Here is a 24,280-nt window from a genome sequence, read left to right on the forward strand (position 1 = left end):
ATCAACTATCTTGTCATCTTTAGAACCTCCACTTTGAGGGTTGGCTTTGCACTATTTTTCTGAGTTTGGAGCTGAAGGCATTTAAATGCAAAATTCTGTACCAAAAGTACATTGAGGCTAACTGTCTGAAATGTCTAATCATAAATAAACCGCGCTGCTCTTCATAGACAAAATATAAAACGGGACCATAACAGACATGCTATAGCGTTACAAAATAACATTAATGCGAAGTAATCATAAACGGTAAATAAATCCAAGTAAGGCCTCTTTCACGTGGGTGCCTCTGTTTGACAGACTCCATTTGTTTAGGGGGGGTTGCTCTGCTGATCCCCCGCTAAGCAGGCGAATGACAGATCTGTCTCCGCCTGTCTGTTTTCATCCGATCCGCTATACAGATGGAAAATAGGACCACCATCCATTTGGATTTTGCAGACAGGATCGGATGTCACCGCTGACATCTGCCGCCCCATAGGGGAGACTGAAGGGTCTGATCTGGTCCACCTGAAAAACTGATAGCTGGACCTGATCGGGCAGCTTGTGTGAAAGGGGCCTAAAGTCCCAAATCAAGTGCTCGTGCAGTTGTAAACAAAACGGGTGCTCCACTTCCCAGTGCCTCCAGTGTTCCCACACACACTCGCCACAAGTTGTTGCCCTACTATTGCTAGTCAGGTCAGTAGTAGTGGTTGTGTATAGGGATATACCCCTAAGTCTCCAATGGCTTGTTCCTATGGGTCCTTCTCAGATGGTGTACCGTCATGCACACAAATAAAATACCAGGAAGGGTCTCGTAGCATAAAACGTATTTAAAATTTACACTTGCATTTGTAGGTGCCTATAAGAAACAGCACTGGGTATGTGGAAGAAAAATGGCCTGAGCTGTGCATGTATAGTGAATCAGCGTGTGCCCCAACAAGAAGATGCACATTTCTTTTTATATGATTACTTCGCCTTAATGATATTTTGTATCGCTATAGCATGTCTGTCATGGTCATGCATTATATTTTGTCTATGAAGGTTTAGGGCAGCGTGGTTTTATTTATGCAATTGACTTTTGTATTCAGTGTTTTGATTTATATAGCACTTGTTTTAATCCGCAGCAGCTAAATTCACAGGAATTATTTATTTACACATTTTATGCACTGGGCACGAGATATTTTTAGTTTTCTCTTTGGTCTAAAAAGTCTGCCTCATTTGCATGTATTGCACGGTGTCAGAATACTCATTGCACTATACTGTGTAAATTGTAGCATCGTGAAAAAGCTTGGAAGGTTTTGCAGGTTTTTACCACTGACCAAAGTCCTCTTAGCATTTGATAACACTCTGATCAAATGGAGAAACTGTATGTTTTGAAGTGTGCAGCTATTGAACTCGCTGATTAAAACCTTTTTGTAACACTTTTACCTGAATTTTTTGCAAACTAAATTTCTGACATGGAAGGATGCCCTGAACACTATTGTCTGCCCACCCCTCCCCTACATCATAATGATGCTATAGCATGCTGAGGTTGAGTAGCTGTAAAAAAAAAGTTTCTAAATTTTTCCCATATTTCTGTGTTAGAAAATTTCTATATACGACAAACTTTTTTTTTTTTTTTCTGGTAATCTTTGGGCAATGTGTGACCTGTTTGGATGCAAATATTGCTTAGCAAGGTTCTCCAACAGAGAATGTTTTTTTTCTTCATATTGACTTTTGCAATCTATCCTGCAACTTCTACAAAACTGATTCTTCTTTTTGTTCCTTTTGGCTGTGGATTTATGTACGCAAGCAATTGTTTATTTCCTCTGCCTAAGGATAAGTCACAAAGCTGCATGATTCAGGGACCATGGCAGAGCTGAGTTGTATCCCAAAGCAACAGAAATAAACTAGCTGAAGATGTTGTATGCATCACAAATAAACAACATTTTAGCAATGCTGTTTTATTCAAATATATTTTGCTGTGCGCTTCTACAGTGTATTTTTCTCACCATTGTTGCACTAATGTGCTCATAACCTTTCTCCTGCCGTGGGTGCTCCTATGATGGTTATACTGGCAGGGGACCTGTAATGTTTTTATTATATGTATCCTGCCATGGATGCTTGCACATTGAGGTCCTCTAAAGCTCTCATAATATTTCTCCTGGTGGGTGTTTTATGGTGTTCGTGTAATATTTATGCTATGGGTGCTTCTGCATTTAATATTCTGCCAGGTGTTTTCTGTTCATGAAATACCGTGTATACTCTAGTATAAACCGACCTGAAATATAAGCCGAGGCACCTAATTTTACCACAAAAAAAATGGGAAAACGTATTGACTCGCGTATAAGCCTAGGGTGTCCATCCGCATGCCTCACTGTGTCCATCTGCATGCCTCACTGTGTCCATCTGCATGCCTCACTGTGTCCATCTGCATGCCTCACTGTGCCCATCTGCATGCCTCACTGTGCCCATGCCTAGACTGACGTTTAACATGGGAGTCTATGAAAGGGGTGCCCAGCTTTGAAAAATTGGTGTTCCCCAGCTGTAGGTCCCCCAGACAACACTTGTAGAGGAAGGGTGGGGCTACATGTGTGCCAAGTTTGGGGTCCAGGGGACCTAAGGCTGGCCGGTACCGGGTCCCCAAAGTTCGGGAGATCAGGCGCAAAAATGTGACTCGAGTATAAGCCATGGGGGGCATTTTCAGCACAAAAAATTGTGCTGAAAAACTTGGCTTATACTCGAGTATATACGGTAATGATCCTGCTATGTGGTGTTCTGCTCTATATATCCTGGCAGGTGCTCTCTAATGCAGTGGTCATCAACCCTGTCCTCAGGGCCCACTAACAGGCCAGGTTTGCAAGATAGCTGAAATACATCACAGATGATATCATTTGCTGCTCAGTGATTGCAGTATTCTAGTTTGCATTTCCCCAATGTAATACATAAAATCTGGATCTGGACCCTGAGGACAGGGTTGATGACCACTGCTCTAATGCACATTTTAATATTTATCCTGCAATGGGTTCTTGAGCTTGTCATACATACATAAGTAAGTAATTGACATTTTATTTAAAATAGGTAAATCCTCTGATTCACGTTTGACAGTTTACCAAAGCTAAAAAAAAAAAAAGCCCCAGCGGTTCCACCAATCGGTGACATAAATCAATGCCCATTGCTGATGCCTGTCGGTGCTGCTTTTTGGTGCACATCAGCGCTGCCTGTCCATATGCCACCTCATCAGGGCCCATCAGTGCCGCCTCATTAGCGCACATTAGTGAAGGAGAAATATTACTTATTTACAAAATTTACTGACAGAAAAACATTGTCCTTTTTATTAAAAAACAAACAAAAAAAACAGCAGCGATTACCGACAAAAGAAAGCCCCATTTGTGTGAAGAAAACGATAAATGAATTTGGTTATAGTGTTGCATGACCACGCAAATGTCATTCAAAGTGCAACAGCGATGAAAGCTGAACAATGTCATGGTCAGGAAAGAGGTTGAAAGTGCCTTGTATTGATGTGGTTTTATTAGGGATTTGCATTATAAAAGGCTGCCCATAGGCCATGGCTCCTCAGTTTGCATGTTCTCCCTGTGTCTGCGTGGGTTTCCTCCCACACTCTGAAGACATGCTGGTAGGTTAATCGGATCCTGTCTAAATTGGCCCACATGCGCCTGGACCCTTCGGGGTAAGACCGCGCTATATTCAGATACCACTCAACTCAGTATTATGTTTTTCCCCCCGACCAGACAGGAATTTCAAGCAAGTTGTTTATTTTGTCTGACCTACGTGCTAGGTAGCAGGGGCCTCCCAACGGCCAGATCCCGCTAACGGGCAGTGCTTCGGGGGAGCTGACATCTTGGTACACCCACTGGGGGTAATCAGGCCTGTACCAGAAAGGGGCAGTCGGGCACACCTATCCACAGGGATTGTGCAGGATCCACAGCGCCATCCCTGGTCCTCCATGCCCAGTATACATAAAAGGGAATGCCAGAAGATAGGGCTATGTCATTTCATTGACAGTGAACCTGGAAAAGCCGGGGACTGAATTCCGGGGCAGATCCCGTACATTCGGCGCCAGCACCAGGGCGATGCCGATAACCCCTTCTATCAGCAGGCTTTTTTTTTTTTTGCTTGTCCTCTTTAGAGGCGACAGATGAGTTATTAAAAGCCATATATGATACCCTGGAGTTGGAGGAGCCAGAAGATAAAGAACTGTCTCTGCATGGTCTGTTATATGCAGGCCAGAACCTTTCCGGGGTTCACGCTTCACTAAAAGAAACTGTTGCAGTTGTGGAAAGTACCAGAAAAATAATTCTTCTCTCCAAAAGGAGGTTCCCTTTCAAAGAAGACACTACGAGTCTGTGTCCCAAGTAAGACGCCTCCCTATTGAAGGTCTCGAAGGGAGGGGAACACTTTTGAGGATACAGGCTCATTAAAAGAGCCGATGGACAGGAAAGCCGAAGGTTACTTGAAAAAGGCATGGGAGGCCTGTTCAGCTAACTTTTAAACCTGCCCTTGCCACTACCTGTGTAGCCTGTACTCTGGATTTGTGGTTAAAACAGCTCTGCTCACTTCTAGAGTCAGATACTCCCAAAGAAGAGCTCTTGGAGACACTATCGGCATTAAACAAGGCAGTGACTTCTATAGCGGACGCTTCCACAGAGTCTGTGAGATTTACAGCCAGGACCACAGCTTTAGTTAACAGGTCAGGAGGGCTATCTGGTTCAAATCCTGGGAGGGGGGTAATGTGATCAAAAATGAAGCTCTGTTCTCTTCCTTTTTCAGGTAAATTATTCGGGAATAAGTTGGAGTCGGTAGAACGGGAACAAAAACAATTTTCATCCCTTTCAAGGGACAAATGGCAGCAGTGGTGACAGACATCGGCAGAACAAGAATTATGCAAACAGGCAGGAACAGAGAAAGGGGTGGCAGTATAGGAGGGGGGGGGGTGGGAAGGAAAAAATGTGGCTTCCTTTTCAAACCTCCTCAGCCTAAGACCCCTTGCAGTAACTCAGCCGGCCAGGTGGGGGGAAGATTGGGGGCCTTTTTCCCACAGTGGCAGGCCATTTCCAGCAGCAGTTTTTTATTCTGGATCTGGATCACGGATACAGAATAGAATTGGTGAGCTGTCCTCAAATTTCTTCCTACAATTTTACCAAGAGAGAACGAAAAAGCAGTGGCCATGTCTTCTGTCCTTCAAAATATGCTTGAGGAGAAAGTGATAATTTTTCATCCCTTCATATCAAAGGGAGGGTAGATTTTATTCCCACCTCTTCCTCAGGAAAAAGTCGTCCGGCAAATATCGGCTGATTCTAAATCTAAAATGGGTCAATGCTTTTGTCGAATAGCAGTGGTTCAAGATGGAGTCCATTTACACCACCAGGAGTTGTTAACCACAAGAGTATTCATGACTTTGTTCGATTTAAGGGACGCATATCTGCACATCTCGATTTGGATGGAGTCCAGACAATACATTTGATTTGTAGTAAAGAACAAGTTCAAAACCCTGTACTTCCAATTGAACTCTCTGCCGTTTGGCCTAACGTTGTTGCCTCACATTTTTTTGAAGTGCTGGTGGAAGCGCTGCAAACTGAGGGCGAAGGGGATTCAAATAATCCCTTATGCCTAGTACACACGTGCGGTTTTTCCATCTGATAAAAAAACAGCCGGTTTTCCTGACGGAATTCCTCTCAGGCTGCCTTGCATACACACGTTTGGACAAAAGTCTGCCTGTCCAAAGCGCGATGGCACTACAAAGGGAAAGTTGAATTCCAACGCCGCCATCCTTTGGGCTGCTTTTGCTGATCCCTGTGTTAGTAAAAGTTTGAGAGACGATTCACGCTTTTCAGTCTGTTACAGCGTGATGAATGTGCCATCTCCATTACGAACACTTGTTTTACCAGAAAGAGCGCTCCCGTATCATACTTGATACTGAGCATGCGCGGTTTTCTGCCCGTTGGAAAACCTTACAGACGGACGGATTTCCCGCTCTGATTTTTGGCCTAATTGGGAGGGGGGGGGGGGGGGGGAGGAGATCCTGATCACAATTTTTTTTTTTTTTGTCCAGAAGTTTTCCCGGCAGAAAAACTGTGATGGGGCATACACACGGCCGGGATTCCTGACCAAAAGCTCTCATAGCAGTTTTCCTGTCGGAAAAACCGACGACCTACTAATATTTGCAGATTCCGTGAAAGAAGTGGAACAGGACCATCATACACATCTAGCAGCTGGGCTGGCTGGTTAATTGGGGAAAAGACAGTTAGTCCCTACCCAAAGTATAACATTACTGGGGTACACAATAAATTAGATGTTCTCCAAAATCTTTCTGATGGAAGAAAAAAATCATGACGACAATTACAGAGGCAAGCGTGGAGACCTCAATACAAAGCATGAGGTTTATTGGAATGATGACGGCGGCCATCCCAGGGGTTCATTGGGCCCAATTTCACATGAGAGCTCTGCAGTCCTTTACGCTTTTGGCCTGGGTTGGAAAGGAATCTCTCTCCTAAGCCGGGCGAGGATCCCTCAGGAAATAAAACCCTCATTCAGGTGGAGGCTAAATGGCGAAAATCTCTCGGCTGGTCATCTTTGGTCACAACACCTTGTAGTGGCAATCGCCACAGATGTGAGTGGCCGGGGATGGTGGGCCCACACGGGCGACCCGATGGTACAAGGGGCCGGGAACAATGTACCCACCTTTCTTCAATGCAAAAGAGCTAAAAGCCGTACAGAAGGCCTTGGTGACTTTCGGGCCCTACCCTGATATGAAAACATGTACAAGTCTTCTCGGACAATATAACTACCGTGGGCTATATCGACAAACGGGGGTACGAGAGCGGCAGGCTTTATACGTATAGCAGAAAAGATTCTGGGATGAGCGGAAGTAAATCTTCTGTGCACCTGAAAGGAGAACTGAACTTGCTGGCAGACACCATAAGGAAGGAAACTTGCAGACGGAATGGTGTTTATATCCTAATTGTGGCGAAATGGGGGCTGCCCCCGATAGACCTTTTTGCGGCCAGAGTAAACAAGGGAGTGGGCTGGTTCTTCTCCCTTTTTACATGGATCAGCTCAGTATGGGCCTAGATGCCCTACAACAATCTGGGGGAACAGACCTAACATAAGTTTCCTCCATTTGCACTTGTACCAAAAATTCTGCAGAAGACAAGAGCCTCAAGGGCGAAGATCATTCTAATTTCCCCGTTTTTGACTCAGAGGGCTTGGTTCCTATTAGTTTACAACTTGGCACTATTGTTCCTTAGAAACTCCCCCCCCCCCCCCCCCCCATGCCAGACCTCATTCATCAGGAAATGGTGAATCATCTGCAGGTGAATCGACTGACGGCCTGGCTATTGAAAGGGAACTTTTAGAGCGGAAGGGGCTGTCGGGAAGAGTTATAGATATCCTTAGCAGGGCTAAACTTCGCTCTGACGTCACAGATTTCAGTTCAGGCACCACTTCGCCAGGTGCCTGGACTGATACCTATCTGTCTCTCAGCGAGCCGCTGAGAGTCTGAGACAGCCGCTCCGCCCACTCCCCAGCTCAGCGCTCCAATAAGCGCGGAGGGTGAAGAGCAGAGAGATGTGACTGACAGTCTGTAGCTCTCTGCTCACGGAGCTGTGAAAACCGAGTGATCGGCGGTGTAAGATCGGTCGGTTTTCAGTGCAGAGGTGCCAGGGGACAGATGCAGCATCGGAACAATGCTGCATCCACCTAGGTAAGTATGATGGGGGGGGGTAAAAAAATAGAAAACCATGCTTCTCATGTAAATAGACACCTCACTGTGTCGCTGCTGGAGCTGGTCTCTACATGGCAGCTATTTGGATCGGCATTTCCTCAGCCTGCTTTTAGAGAGTACAATACCCAGACTTATCTGGACTGGACATGCAGGGCTAGCCTGGAATGACCTTTTGTGAATTGGGTTCTGCTTGTGGCGCTTTCAGGATTAAATACTGATAAAAGTTAATACAGAGTGCTTTTCGGGTCCAGAGCTGTGGCATTGTTATTGCTTGTCCTGTCTCCAACTCTTTTGAGTTGGCTGATTTGTCACCAAGCGCTACCTCCATATTTGCACCCCTGGGTGCTTTTCAAATTTCCTGCTAGGGACTGAATGCTGACATCCTCCACCGGGTTGAATGTCAATGTTGAGGAAGCGTCACCACAAGGTGCTCCAATTTCTGGTCTATTCCTACTATCTTACTGTGACTCTCATGTCATCTAGCCACCATTTTCCTGAGTTTTGAGTAACTGAGGTCTTGTTTCTCTTGCCTTGAGACTAGTTGCATTGCCACCACATGGTCACAACAGGTCATTGTTTAGAGACAGAGGGGGTTATTTACTAATGGCAAATCCACTTTGCACTACAATTGCACTTGGAAGTGCAGCCGCTGTAAATCTGAGGGGTAGATCTGAAATGAGGGGAAGCTCTGCTGATTTTATTATCCAATCGTGTGCAAGCTAAAATGCTGTTTATTTGCCTTGCATGTCCCCCTCGGATCAACGGCGACTGCACTTGGAGTGCAAAGTGGATTTGCCTTTAGTAAATAACCCCCAGAGTCTGGCTACTACAGTTTACCCCAGCTCACACTGGGGCTTGTGGGGGGCATTGTGGCCTCTGAGAGTATTGATTGCCTGGAAGTCTAAAATCAAGTGACCCTGTGGTTATGGGGTCTACCTTTTTTAGTCTCCCATTGCTCCATTGGGTGAGGTAGATTACCCCATCATCTGGGACCTCTACTGCAAGTCTTGGTTGCCAAATTCATCCAATTTCCCATTAGACGCCTCCTTGTATACCAGAGGATATGTTGGCTTCATCCTCAGTTCTATCTGGTAGTCTTTATCTCTCTGGTCTGGGGCCAAGTTCTAAATTCCAACTCCTGCCTAACCATGTGAGGGTGTTTGCCATGCACCCTATCCCTCCAATCTTGTTGACTTCTTGTAATCAAGTTCTTGGATGACTCGGGAGTCGCTTCACAGTTTTTGCAGGCTGTTGTGTTTGAGACTTACCGGGAAAACCCCTGAATCGGCTAACGGAGGTTTAATGTCTAGCCAGATAATCAATTTAGACATAAAGTTCTTGTTCCTTGATCTGGGGGGGGGGGGTCAGGGGTTTAAAGATGTATAAAGGGCTGGTCTTTCTCTACAGGACCTGTTTTTCTTGGGTTCCTCCTCAGGAATTGTTCCTTCTAGGGGCTTGGCCCAATTTTTTGTTGACTTCCCAGGTTATGGATCTTTTTAGCTCTAAAATCCCTGTCGAGAATCCCCTAAAGTCATTAAGGCATTCGCTGTCAATGGATACAGGAGACTAGAGTTCTGCTTTCCAACAGTTCATTTCTTGTTGATCATATCAGGTTGTGTCTTTTCTTCCCTACTCAGAATTTTGTTGTTCCACCTCTTGTGGGGTTTTGATTCATTGGCATCTAAGTTTGGTGTTCCATTCTTTAGAATCTTGTCCTCTCCCTCTTGTGGTGACCTTTTTTTCTGTCGTGGTGTTGAAGATCATGTTTATTTTCTGTGGCCTTCTGGTAAGTGTCCATTTTTTAAAAGTCAGTAGCTGCAGTATTTGTAGCTGGTGACTTAAAAAAAAAAAAAAGAAAAAGAAAAACGGCGGAACCTCCGCTTTAAAATAGTTTTTCCCGTAGAGATGTTGGTCTGTTGCTGAATAGGCTCAGGAGGGCACCTTTTTAGGGAATCTTTTTTACCAGTTTGAAAGCTGTGTACCCCTTTTTTTGATGATTTACCTGAAAGATTTGTCAAAGAATAGATAATCCAGTTTGTTTGTGAAGATGCACTAAATATATCAACTTGCTTCATGGTTGTCTGCACATCACTGCTCTGGACCAGCTTCCTGACATTGGATGCCTGGGCAATGTGTGTCAGCACAGTTGCTTGTACTCTGTATCGGGGACACGTGACAGTGTGGGAGGACTAAAATATCCCTGTGGTTCTATTGTGTCATATGGCAGAAAATTACTTGTTAGTGGTCCTTGAACACTGATTTGATATATAGAATAGGTGCCAGAAGAAAAAGTCTCACAATGCAATTTGGAATTTGCAGATGTTCAGGACTTTCATTCTGTTGGGTTCTTTTGAAATGGCAACTTTTTGACATCCTGGAAGAATGACAGATTGGTCTATAGCTTGTAAAAAGACTTGGACAGAGATGGCACATGTCTGCTGCTATAAGATGGATATCTATGTAAGTTGGGGAATTTGTAGCTCAGTGGTAGCGCCAAACCGTGAGTTTACACCACGCCAGAAGTACGTTACAGGGCTTTTTCTGCCCACTTATTTAAAACAAAGCAAAAAGTTCATACCTTGAATAGTTCCCTGCGCGGGGGTATTGCCATCAATGCAACTGTCACCCAAAATAAGTCCTTGAACTTCCGCCTGCAAAACTGAACGCTATGGTGTGATTGGAGCCTAAATGTTTCTATAAACGTAACGGTTTACTAGCTTCAGACCTGCATGAGCCTGACGGAAAGCAAGACAAGCCAATTATACCCTTTGTAGGCCAACTCTTGAATTTTTTTTCTTCTTCTTATTATTATTATTATTATTATTATTATTATTGTCTGTCCTGGCCTGTGCTCTATGAGCACAAACATGCATGTGTGCACAATGCCTTCATTTGTGCAACATTTGTTTGTGAAAAATGTTATGATTGAATTGTCCTTGGTTGCCACCTAACATCTGTAGTGGCACAAAAACAAAACAAAACCAGGCAATTGGGTACTAAAGGAAATATGGTTAGGGGCTATGGTTTCCCAATATGTGACCCAATCTGGTGGAAAACATGTAACGTGCTTAAAGAAATATCACACAAAGGGTTAGAATGCCTACTGTACTTTTGTTGTCGGACTATGCATTTTTGTCAGCTTATCCACATCTGGTTTAACAGAATTTAATTCCACTAGTCAGAAGGTTAAGTAAGGAGTACATTTTACATACCTATAGACTCGTAGATTTGTTTTCAGTGCATGTGGAATGTGCACATTTCTTTGTCCTCAGATAAACTTCTGGCTTAAACTATAGATGTTTGCCCTGTCGCTTTTTAAGTTCCACTTTATGAAAAGGGCTTAGTGCCTGCAGCAGGGTATCTACCTAACAATTCCACTTACCCTTTATTCCCCCTTTTCATTTAGCTGTTTCCCATGCAGATTACAAAAGATCTTTTCAGATAAACTTTCATCTTAATCTTCTCAAACGTGTATTCTGATGTCACTAAGGGAGGATTAGCTGACATGTAAATTCAGGTTTTGTGCTTTTATACCTTGGAATAAAATGCTGTTTGATAATCGGGGGTAGTATACGAATAAATGGAGATGATCATCTTGCTATGCGTTATTATGAAGAGATCTGTTAAATAAATATTTCACTAGAGGGGGTCCCAGAATCCTGTGGCATTTTGCTATAGAATTCCATGTGAAATGAAAATGAATAGGAACCTGTAGAAGGGGGGCACTGTGCCACACAAGATGGCAATCTGTGCTGTGCGGACGTGCTGAAAACACCAGCGGCTTCCAACAGAGGCCCAGATGTGGATTTACAATGCATTTTGGTATTGATGATACTTAAGTTATTTTATACAAGTGTCCTATGACTTCCCACAGGGCATTTATTTTTTAAGCTTACTAACAAGTAGATGCACCGCTTTGGTAATTTGCAACAAATTATCAGAAGTACACCGGCTATTTACGGCAAAAACATAAAGACTAAGTACTGCGGATGAATTGGGGAAAATAAAAAAAAATGCAATTTTTGTCTGTGCCACCAACTAGGCAGTTTCCCCAATTTGTTCTATATTTAAAGGGGTTGTAAAGGTGTGTTTTTTTTTTCTTCTAAATGTGTTCTTTTTTAAGCTAGTGCATTGTTGGTACACTTACATTTAGAAGGAAATCGAAAGGAAATGGTGTGTGTGTGTGTGTATTTTTTTTTTTTTTTTTTTCTGAATTTCTCACATCCTGTTTGTCCTCGGTAAGCTTGCCTCCCTCTCTTGGGACTACATCCCTGCGGGGAGATGCTGTGTTTGCGGCATTTGGCAATGGAAAATGATCAATCTACAGAGGGCTGAATTCAAAGACACCCCGAAAATCAAAGTGAAAAAATTATTTTCATTGCAGCAACTCAAAATGGTAATGGTCTACATCGGGGCATGCTCCTAATGAGACAGATAATGTCCTGGGGTATTTCTTCCCAGATCTGTACCAGGGCATCACTGAGCTTCTGAACAAACTGAGGTGCAACCAGAGGTATTCTATTGGGTTTAGGTCAGGTGAGCGTGGGGGCCATTCAATGGTATCAATTTCTTCATCCTCCAGGAACTGGCTGCATACTCTTCCCACATGGGGCCTGGGGATTGTCCTGCACCAAGAGGAACCCAGGACCCACTGCACCAGTGTAGGGTCCGACAGTTGGTCCAAGGATTTCATCCTGCTATCTAATGGCAGTCACGGTGCCATTGTCTAGCCTATAGAGGTCTGTGCATCCCTCCATGGATATGCCTTCCCAGACCATCACTAACCCACCACTAAACCGGTCATGCTGAACTATGTTACAGGCAGCATAGTGTTCTCCACAGTTTCTCCAGACCCTTTCACGTATGTTGCATGTGGTCAGGGTGAACCTGCTCATCTGTGAAAAGCACAGGCTTCCAATGGCGGACCTGACAATTCTGGTGTTCAATGGCAAATTCCAATTGAGCTCCACAGTGGCAGGCAGTGAGCACAGGGCCCACTAGAGGGCGTCAGGCTCTCCGGCCACCCTCATGAAGTCAGTTTGTGATTGGTGGCCTGCTGGAGGTAATTTTCTGGGGCTCTGGCAGTGCTCATCCTGTTCCTCCTTGCACAAAAGAGCAGATACTGGTCCTGTTGATAGGTTAAGGACCTTTTATGGCCCTGTCCAGCTCTCCTAGGGTAACTGCCTGTCTCCTGGAATCTCCTCCCATGCTCTTGAGACGGGTTTACTACCGCTTTAACTGACCAGGTCAATATTCCAAAATTATTTTAACAGTGAGAGATACAATAACAAAAAAGGATTAAAAAAAAAAAGTTATAAATTGATTTGCATTTTAATGAGTGAAATAAGTATTTGACCACTTCACAAAACATGACAAAACCCTTGTTGGCAATCAGAGGTCAGACATTTCTTGTAGTTGGCCACCAGGTTTGCACACATCTCAGGGGGGATTTTGTCCGAACTCCTCTTTGCAGATCCTCTCCAAGTCATTAAGATTTCAAGGCTGACGTTTGGCAACTTGAACCTTCACTCCCTCCACATATTTTCTATGGGATTAAGGTCTGGAGGTCGGGCTAGGGTACTCCAGGACCTTAATGTGCTTCTTCTTGAGCCACGCCTTTGTTGCCTTGGCTGTGTGTTTTGGGTCATTGTCATGATCGTATACCCATCCATGACTCGTTTTCAAGGCCCTAGCTAAGGTAATGAGGTTCACACCCAAGACGTGATGGGTCATGGCCCCGTCTATTGTCCCCTTTTGATGCAGTGAATTTGTCCTGTCTCCTTAGCAGAAAATCACCCCCAAAGCATGTTTCCACCTCCACCTGTTTGATGTGGGGGTGTTATTCTTGGGGTGATGGGCAGAATTCTTCCTTCCTTCTATCCTTCCTTCCCCCACAGTGAGTTGAGTTGATGCCAACTAGCTCTATTTTTGTCTCATCTGACCACAACACTTTACCCAGTTCTCCTCTGAATAATTTAGTTGTTCATTGGCAAACTTCAGACTGGCCTTTACATGTGCTTTCTTGAGCAGGGGGGCATTGTGAGAGCTGCAGGATTTCAGTCCTTCAAGGTGTAGTGTGTTACCAATTGTTTTCTTGGTGACTATGGTCCATGCTGCCTTGAGGTCATTGACTGGATTCTCCCATGTAGTTTTGGGCTGATTTCTCAGGGTTCTCATGATTGAAACTCCACAAGGTGAAATCTTGCATGGAGCCCCAGACCGAGGGAGATTGACAGTTATCTTGCGTTTCTTTCATTTGCGAATAATCGCACAAACTGTTGCCACTTTCTCACCAAGCTGCTTGGCGATGGTCTTGTAGCCCATTCCAGCCTTGTGAAGGTCTAACATCTTGTCTCCAACATCCTTGGACAGCTCTTTGGTCTTGGCCATGGTGGAGAGATTGAAATCTGCTTCTGTGGACAGGTGTCTTTTGTACAGGTAACAAGCTGAGATTAGGAGCACTCCCTTTTTAAGAGAGGGCTTGTTACCTGTAAAGGTCACCTGGAAGCCAGAATTCTTTCTGATAGGGGATCAAATACTTATTTCACGCATTAAATGCAAATGAATTTATAACTTTTTTTAAATGCGTTTTTTTTCTGGATATTTTTGTTGTTCTGTCTCTCACTGTTAAAATAAACCCTACCATTAAAATTATAGACTGATCGTTTCATTGCCAGTGGGCAAACCATACAAAATCAGCAAGGGGTCAAATACTTTTTTCCCCTCACTGTACAAAAATACACATTACCATAAGTATTGGGACCAGTCTTAGTCCGTAGGATTCAAGATTGAGTTGGCCCACCGTTTGCAGCTATAACCAATTCAACTTTTCTGGAAAGGCTGACCACAAGGTGTAGGAGTGTGTTTATTTGAATGTTTGACAGTTCTTCCAGAGGCATATTTATGAGTTCAGGCACTGATGTTGGACGAGAAGACCTGGCTAGCAGCCTCCGCTCTAATTCATCCCAAAAGTGTTCTATTGGGTTGAGATCAGGACTCTGTACAGCCCAGTTAAGTTCCCCCCAACCCTCTCATCTGTGTCTTTATGGACCTTGCTTTGTGCACTGGGCCAAATCATTTGTTGGAGGGGGGGATTATGGTGTGGGTTGTTTTTCAGGGGTTGGGCTTGGCCCCTTAGTTCCAGTTGAAATATACAGGTGCATCTCCAAAAAGTGAGTATCATCAAAAAGTTTATTTTAGTACTTCAATTCAAAAAGTGAAACCTCCTATATTGTTTCATTACACGCAGTAATGTATTTCAAGCATTTTTATTTTATTTTTGAGGATTATGGCTTAGAGCTAGTGAAAACCCAAAATTCTGTATCTCAGAAAATTAGAATATATTACATAAGAGTAAAAAAAAAAACTATTTTTAATACAGAAATGTTGGCTTACTGAAAAATATCCATGTACAGTATAGTATGCACGTCCTTTTGCATTAATTACTGCCTGTGGCACTGCTGAGGTGTTATGGAAGCCCAGGTTGCTTTGATAGTGGCCTTTAGCTCCTCTGAATTGTTGGATCTGCTTTATCATCTTCCTCTTGACCATACCCCACAGATTCTCTATAGGTTTTAGGTCAGGTGAGTTTGATGGCTAATCAAGCACAGGTATTGGTACTTTTGGCAGTGTGGGCAGGTGCCAAGTCCTGCTGGAATATGAAATCAGCATCAGAGTAAAGCTGATCAGCAGAGGGAAGAATTTCCTGGTAGAGGGCTGCGCTGACTTTGGATTTGATAAAACACAGCAGACCAACACCAGCAGATGACACGGCTCCCCAAATCCTCACTGACTGTGGAACCTTCACATTGGACCTCCAATCAACTTGGATTCTGTGCCTCAACTCTTCCGCCAGAGTCTGGGGCCTTGATTTCCAAATGGGCAAAATTGACTTTCTTACGAAATGTAAGCAACAGTCCAGTTCTTTTTCTCCTTAGCCCAGGTAAGACACTTAGGACATTGCTCTGGTTTAGGAGTGGCTTGACACAAGGAATGCCGCAGTTGTAGCCCATGTCCTGGATTCTGTATGTGGTGGCTCTTGAAGCACTTACACCAGCCGTAGTCCACTCCTTGTTAATCTTCCCCAAATTCTTGAATGGCTTTTTCTTCTCAATCCTCTCAAGGCTGTGGTTATCCCTGTTGATTGTGCACCTTTTACTACCACACTTTTTCCTTCTACTCAACTTTTTTATTAATATTCTTGGATACAGCACTCTGAACAGCCAGCTTCTTTAGCAATTACCTTTTTGTGACTTATCCTCCTTGTAGAGCGTGTCAATGATTGTCTTCTGGACAACTGTGAAGTCGGTAGTCTTCCCTGAGATTGTGTATCCTTCTGAACCAGACTGAGAGACCATTTAAAGGCTTCGAAAACCTTTACAGGTGTTTTTAAAATTAATGGAATTGTGTAAAAATTCTAAGCGCCGCCCTGGATTGTTCAAGTGTGAAGTGTATAAATGACTGTAGTATGTATGTACAGGGAGTGCAGAATTATTAGGCAAATGAGTATTTTGACCACATCATCCTCTTTATGCATGTTGTCTTACTCCAAGCTGTATAGGCTCGAAAGCCTACTACCAATTAAGCATATTAGGTGATGTGCATCTCTGTAATGAAAAGGTGTGTGGTCTAATGACATCAACACCCTATATCAGGTGTGCATAATTATTAGGCAACTTCCTTTCCTTTGGCAAAATGGGTCAAAAGAAGGACTTGACAGGCTCAGAAAAGTCAAAAATAGTGAGATATCTTGCAGAGGGATGCAGCACTCTTAAAATTGCAAAGCTTCTGAAGCGTGATCATCGAACAATCAAGCGTTTCATTCAAAATAGTCAACAGGGTCGCAAGAAGCGTGTGGAAAAACCAAGGCGCAAAATAACTGCCCATGAACTGAGAAAAGTCAAGCGTGCAGCTGCCAAGATGCCACTTGCCACCAGTTTGGCCATATTTCAGAGCTGCAACATCACTGGAGTGCCCAAAAGCACAAGGTGTGCAATACTCAGAGACATGGCCAAGGTAAGAAAGGCTGAAAGACGACCACCACTGAACAAGACACACAAGCTGAAACGTCAAGACTGGGCCTAGAAATATCTCAAGAATGATTTTTCTAAGGTTTTATGGACTGCTGAAATGAGAGTGAGTCTTGATGGGCCAGATGGATGGGCCCGTGGCTGGATTGGTAAAGGGCAGAGGGCTCCAGTCCGACTCAGACGCCAGCAAGGTGGAGGTGGAGTACTGGTTTGGGCTGGTATCATCAAAGATGAGCTTGTGGGGCCTTTTCGGGTTGAGGATGGAGTCAAGCTCAACTCCCAGTCCTACTGCCAGTTTCTGGAAGACACCTTCTTCAAGCAGTGGCACAGGAAAAAGTATGCATCCTTCAAGAAAAACATGATTTTCATGCAGGACAATGCTCCATCACACGCGTCCAAGTACTCCACAGCTTGGCTGGCAAGAAAAGGTATAAAAGAAGAAAAACTAATGACATGGCCTCCTTGTTCACCTGATCTGAACCCCATTGAGAACCTGTGGTCCATCATCAAATGGGAGATTTACAAGGAGGGAAAACAGTACACCTCTCTGAACAGTGTCTGGGAGGCTGTGGTTGCTGCTGCACGCAATGTTGATGGTGAACAGATCAAAACACTGACAGAATCCATGGATGGCAGGCTTTTGAGTGTCCTTGCAAAGAAAGGTGGCTATATTGGTCACTGATTTGTTTTTGTTTTGTTTTTGAATGTCAGAAATGTATATTTGTGAATGTTGAGATGTTATATTGGTTTCACTGGTAAAAATAAATAATTGAAATGGGTATATATTTTTTTTTTGTTAAGTTGCCTAATAATTATGCACAGTAATAGTCACCTGCACACACAGATATCCCCCTAAAATAGCTAAAACTAAAAACAAACTAAAAACTACTTCCAAAAATATTCAGCTTTGATATTAATGAGTTTTTTGGGTTCATTGAGAACATGGTTGTTGTTCAATAATAAAATTAATCCTCAAAAATACAACTTGCCTAATAATTCTGCACTCCCTGTATGTATGTATGTATGTATATAGATAAAACATTTTTTTTATATATTATAATATAATATAATTTTTTAATATCTATCTCTCTTAGGTGCTCAGTCTAGATATAGTTAAATTCATAGGTGATGTAGATCAGGGTTTCTCAACACATGGTACGCTTACCCCTGGGGGTACATGCACCAAGGGCAGGGGGTAAGCCGCCTGTGCCGCTGTGTGGGCCACTCTGATGCTGGGTAAATTTTAGGACACAGCCACCCCTGCTAACCAGTAACATTTCCCTACACCTCCGGAACTGATCGCTAGGGCTTTCCCCGCCTGGCGTCTAGCAACCGTGACATCAGACTCACTATCTGACAGTAAGGCCTGGAGGGAAGCCCATGCCTAGTACTGCACTCTTTCTTTGCCATCTCCTCCGGCGGCAAGCAACAGGGTCTGGTGTGTCTCTCCAGAGTCCAGACAGTGTCTTCTCTCCACCCACCTTCTCCTGCGCACGTGGCCCATCACCCGACAGCATGGAGAGGGAGTGACAGCAGCCTGGACTGGTCGTCTGGTGTGCTGCTGCTGGATCAGATCAACGGCTGCCTGAGTGCCCGACTTCTCCTTCCGCTCACGGCCCGACTCGCTGTCTGAGGGACCTACTCACCAGAGGGGATATTGGAACTTGGAAGGTGAGGGGGGAAAAAAGTAAGGTGACAGTCACACAGGTGGACACTGGACAGTAATGAAGGTGACAAGTGAATTCAGTGAGGGGAAGGTGACACGTGTGGCAAGTGAAATGCAGGTGGCAGGCTGCGTGTGGCAATTGAAATGGCTGCGGTTGGCAAGTGGCACACTGCATCTGGTGGCAGGCAACGATGGCAAGTGACATGGCTGCGGGTGGCAAGTGGCACACTGCATCTGGTGGCAAATGACGTGCTGCATCTGGCAGGCGATAATGGCAAGTAACAAGCTACATTTGGTAGCAGGCAACGGTGACATACTCGGGGTTCCCACTGATTGTGCATTATGGTGAGTTGAACTATTTAATTTTATATCACAATGTAGTAATACAAATGTGGTTTGATCATCCTGACACCATATCAAGCATGGTGTCGGGATGATCGAAGTGCTAACACCAGCCATTCGCCCAAAAAAACACCAGCCGCAGAATTCCCCGTCATCTACGAGACTGCCCCCGTCCCCCCCCCATCCTTTTTTGGTAAGGGGGGTGTCTCTGAATGGCAGTTTGGAAATGTGGTCACTCTACAGCCATTGCTACACCGTTTTTATATTTGCAGAGCTGCCTGCAGTGGAGTGGAGTGGTACAAGTGTGCCGAGTGCGCTCCTGCACCCAGCCAGTGTTTTTCACTGTTGGACGGAGTGTTATCCGCCGGACAGGAGCTTCCTAGGCCCCGCCCAGCATGATGTAATTTAGAGGCTGGGAGCGCAGGATGGAAGAGGCATGCTGCTGCTCTTAACCTGCTCGGAGCGTCCACTGTCATGGACAAGTGACTGAGCAGAGGCTGATAACCTTGCTGACTGTACTGCTGTGTCTTATCTGTGCTTCTACTGCAGTGCTTACTTTTTTTTTTTTGGGAGGGGAGTTTAATTTACAATGCTATTTGAAATATGCAGCATGGAGGGGGTTAATGTATTGCCATTAGTCACTGATGCATTAGTGGCAGTGCTAATTAACCCCTTTATGATGCAGCATGAAGCGGTTAATAAACACTGACACTGGTGCCACTAATGCAGCACAAAGGGGTTCATTAATTGCCACTGGTCACTAATGCATCAGTGTCCAATGGCAATACATGAACTCCTTTGTGCTGCTTATTACAAATGGCATTGTAGATTGATTAACCCCTCTCCCTCCCCCAAACAGTTAAAGTGGTTTGTAAAGGAGGTTTTTCCATCTGCATGCATTCTATGGACGCCAACAGGCTGCATTGGTGGGCGCTGGTGAGGCTGCATTGGTGGGCACTGGTGAGGCTGCAGTTGGGCACTGATCCGGCTACGTTAATGGACACTGGTGAGGCTGCATTTGATGATGATTTTGCACACAAACAAAAACCATCACAAACACAGAAATCATCACAAACACATACTGACATTACACACACCCATTAACCAATGGCACCCAAACAATAGTAATTACTTTCTCGAGACGGGTACTTAGGAACTTTTTTTTAATATCTGCAGGGATACTTCACCGTAAAGGGTTGAGAAACGCTGATGAGGATGACTGTGATCTCCTAATGGAGGCTAGGCCGCCCACCCTCGTATCTGGGAACCTGCACTGTAATGAAGGGAGGTGGAGAGAAAGGTGCCAGGCAACCAATGGTGTAGCACAGTTTAATATAGAGATGTGTGTACAGTATATAATATATATAAAAAATCAGTAAAAGGTTCCACTCCCAAGGTGACAAACGATGCCCAGACAGGCTCTGGGAGTGATCTAAGAAACCGTCCTCGCCTGAACGGCGGCTCTGATGGAGAAGAGTAGGAGGATGCTGAGAGCACGAGCTGTCAAGAGTCGGTAGAGTCCTGTCAAGCCTTTGGGTGGAGTCAAAATTATATACAATAGTGCATATATCACTGTGCTACCTAACCAAACATATGAATGGCGGCCAACACCACAGAATCGGATCAATTCTGCAAATAAAAACAGCAAAAAGTGTAGCGCTAAAAAAATGTGTGAAAAATATAACAATATAAAAAGTCATATAAATATAACACCAAGTGTTCAAAAGTTTATAACTGGTGATAAAGTGCAGAAATTAATTCATAAATAAGGGATAAGTCTCAATGATTCCAAATCCAGAAAATCCAAACAAACGTGACTAATGTGGAAAGTAAATTGATAGCAGATCCACCACCAGAATAAAGATGGGAGGCTTACCGGAAAGTGTGGACTCAAGTAAGCATATACTTAATGAGTCATATAGGCTTATGAGGTGACGGTATACAGACTCCAAACCGTTAAGATGGTAGGCAGAGGTGAAAATTCTATAGGGATCCACTCCTTATGCAGTAAATGGTAGATTATAAATGATGATGCCAGGACCAGCCTATGAAGACCGTGGGCTCTTACAGGAAATCCTTTGGGTGGAGTAAACAGTCGGGACACATTTTAAAAGTTCGTTGCGTCTCCTTCCTCAGCCATGAGATCAGCGAGGACTGTTTCTTAGATCCTGTGCGGGATCACTCCCAGAGCCTGTCAGGGCGTTGCTTGTCACCCTGTGAGTGAAACCTTTTTTATAGTTGTGTGTTTTGTTTTCTAAATACATCTCCATATTAAACTGTTCTACACCATTGGCTGACTGGCGCCCCTCTCCCTTCTTGCGTTTTTTAAATGAATTGGCTGATTAGAGTGTGACACCATGAGGCTACAGTATTGAACTTCGATACTGAATTTTGGCTTTTCACTAACTGTAAGCCATAATCCTCCAAATGAAAAGAAATGCTTGAAATATACCACTCTGTGTGTAATGAATATATAGAATGAGTTTCACTTTTTTTTTTTTATTATTGAATTGCCAATTTTTTTTTACTTTCATAATGATATTGTAATGGTTACATAGTGATTTAATACATATTTCCTCCCCCCCAACCCCAAGGTACCTGCATTTTATAGTCCCTCTGCGGTCTCCGCATGGTATATAATTTTTCTTTTAATAAGATGTTTTTATTTGAATGTCTTTCTACCATTTCACTTAAAATTGCATGAGCTTGGACTATATCTTTTCTTCTTTTTATTGGTTCTATAGGGTTATTTTGTGTTCCTCTTAAATGATCTTTTGTGCATGATTGTTGCCAGTAGATGGCACTGTGTACTCATCTAAAGAGGGTAACAATTTTACTTTAGAACATCTGTTAAGAACTGTGCACACCATCATTGTTAAACATTATGAACTGGTATTAAAAAATAAATAAAATAAAAATAAATCCATGTAGGCGTTGTTATAAGTTTTAGCGCTAACAAAAATGTATACAATTTTTTTTTTTTTTTTTTATATTTAATTGCAAGTTTGCAGCCATCACCAGCAAATCACTTTTTAGTTGACTGCTTGTTTTATTTATTTTAAAGTGGCGTATACATAATTCAAGGCTGTTTTTAATACGTTTTCACAAAAAAAAGTTTTAAGTTGGCTTCAAGATGCTTCATAAACCATAATGTACATTGAAACCCAGGAACAATATGTTGGTGTAATATTTTGCATCTTATCAGACCGTGTGTGTGTGTGTGTGGTTGTTTGTTTTTTTTAGGCTTTTTATTTTTACCTGGGGATGATGGCAAGAAGTGTATTAGGGCTGCCAAATTACCTTGCTCTCTCCGTAGCATGAAGAAGGTGGTAGAAAGTGTTCTGTAGTCCACAGAGAACTGGGAACAGTGCTAATTGAGGCAGAAAGAGCAGGAAGGTATCTGCCCTACTATTTTTTTGTAACAATAAACCATTTTTTTTTTTTTTTCATCTATTGAACAGATCTAGCTAGGTACTTTTAGTGGTATATTTAAAGGAAAAATTAAGCAAATATGAGGTATTCATTGTTGAGGTAGAAATTACCTATTTTATTTATTTTTTTGAGCATTAGTTTGCTTTTAGTACAGATATTTATAAAATGCTGACACAGCGCTTTACATACTATACATGTTATAGAAGTCTTTTATAGATCTTAACTTAGATCTTAATGTAGATTGAGTGTGTCTTGAACTGTTTTTCATGTATGTCATTTAAAATTGAGAAACTTTCCCTTTTATTTTTTTTTTATTAATATGAATAGTCCTACTTTTATGTAACTACTCGCCAGTCTTGGCAGCACTGAACCTTTATAGCCTGCAACCAACTTGCGACTACCTACAGGGCATTCATGTTTTTGTTAACATGTTCTCTATCTGCATCTACCTGGGAAGGGATTTAAGACTAGGTTCACGTGTAAGCAGTTCTGCATGCTCACATGTGCGCGGGTACAGTACCCCATTTATTTGAATGGGCTGCTGTACGGGCAGAAAAAAAGTCCCTGCAACTTTTTAAAAATGTGGGCCCCATGGAAACCTTTTTTTTTTTTTTTTTTTTTCAGTGCACACATTTTCTTAAAAGCAGCGCCTTTTCTGTGTGGCTGTGGGAATGCATTCAATTAACAAACCTTCCCACACCTGCACATGTGTAAACCTAGCCTAATGGTTATAAAAAAATGTATCTAAGGATTTTTACATCTTGGTTTCAATCGTGTTCATACTCCTTATTGGCTTGGTGATAGGTTTAATGCATGCATTGTTAAAAGGATGAAAATATTTAATCTTGTAGGATTATTATAGTAGATGCATGCTTCTTGCTCTGTTATGATATAGCACTTGTATGCAGGTGATGTGGTCAATTTAAGCAGGTGTTCCTGTAAGTCTCTCCCCCAAGAATTACAGTTGTCTTTATTTAATTAGCAAGGGTTTAGAAAGGACAGCCATGGTGGTCATGTTGTTTGGAGTGGACAGATTGCCTTGTGACCTGATGTTACATTGACTAAACTATGGACACAAAGAAAATGGCACATTTTAAAATGCCTTTTGATGAGTCCTAAACCTTGCAGTGCGTATTGACTTCTCTGGGGTGTGTGGAATGGCACGTCCTGTCCTATGACCCCACTGTGCTTCCTGTGAAAGTTGTTAAACCTTTTACTGCCCCATGGGAAAAACTTCTTCCAAGATTTTGGAACAAAAGCATTGCAGTGTTCCCCCTGAGTGAGCACCTCTGCTTTTATGGGGCTCTTACGACCCACACTTTATGGGAGAAAGCTTTTTAAGGGCCTGACACCACTTGACTTTCATTTTGCTTTAAAGCCTGGGAACTTCCTACAAAGAAAATGTCCTTGTGTTGCAGCCATAGGGCCAAGTTTGACACTTTCGTCCTCTTGTTGCAAATGCAATTATTGCTTGCTGAAAATCTTTCTTCTAGGAAGGACCACCTTCACTTCCAGATGATGATCCCTGTGTTTTCTTAATAAAGGAATTGCCTGTATGCAGCCCATCTGGCCACTCCCAGTTAATTTTGATTGACTTCACTCAGGATCCTGCTCTTGGTGAACCTGAAAACTGCAACAGTTTAATCAATACGTTTTGGAAGTTTGACAAATTGTTCAAAAATTGCAGTGGAAACATAATGTACATGCACTAAATTAAGGTGTCTTAGCCTTTTATTGCTTTACCTTAACTTCATTAACAGCAAAAAATTACGCATGCTGGTCAACCTTCTAAAGCCTTGCACTACTATAATATATTAAGGATTTAAAATAAATCTTCTTTTACTTTTTGAATCTATAAAAGATAATGTGGCTTAATATATTCTGTCTTCTATTTTGTACAGAGAAACAGAGCCGAAAGTGGTGAAGATAACAAGTGGGGTGCCTCTGGTTGATGTAAGAAATTGATTTGTATTATTAAACTATGACTGTAAATGACTGATATGATTCAGTCAGTGCCTACAACTGCTAAATAAAAACTTTTGAAAATGACATGAAGTTCAGAAAACTCCCAATACCAACTTGGACCTAAAGGTACACACCTGTCCAGAAATTGAG

General features: G+C 43.0%; 1 protein-coding gene across 3 annotated transcripts in view; it reads left to right on the forward strand.

The window, feature by feature from the left end:
- LOC120929518 (SAP domain containing ribonucleoprotein) overlaps nucleotides 1-24,280 on the forward strand; it is a 91,114-nt gene that overhangs the window by 15,658 nt on the left and 51,176 nt on the right. For all 3 annotated transcript variants that reach the window (XM_040341063.1, XM_040341065.1, XM_040341064.1), the window contains one exon: nucleotides 24,067-24,118. In XM_040341063.1, coding sequence (XP_040196997.1) covers nucleotides 24,067-24,118 — 52 coding nt within the window. The remainder of the gene's footprint in view (nucleotides 1-24,066; nucleotides 24,119-24,280) is intronic.

This window comes from Rana temporaria, chromosome 2 (genome assembly GCF_905171775.1).
Source record: "Rana temporaria chromosome 2, aRanTem1.1, whole genome shotgun sequence".
NCBI lineage: Eukaryota > Metazoa > Chordata > Amphibia > Anura > Ranidae > Rana > Rana temporaria.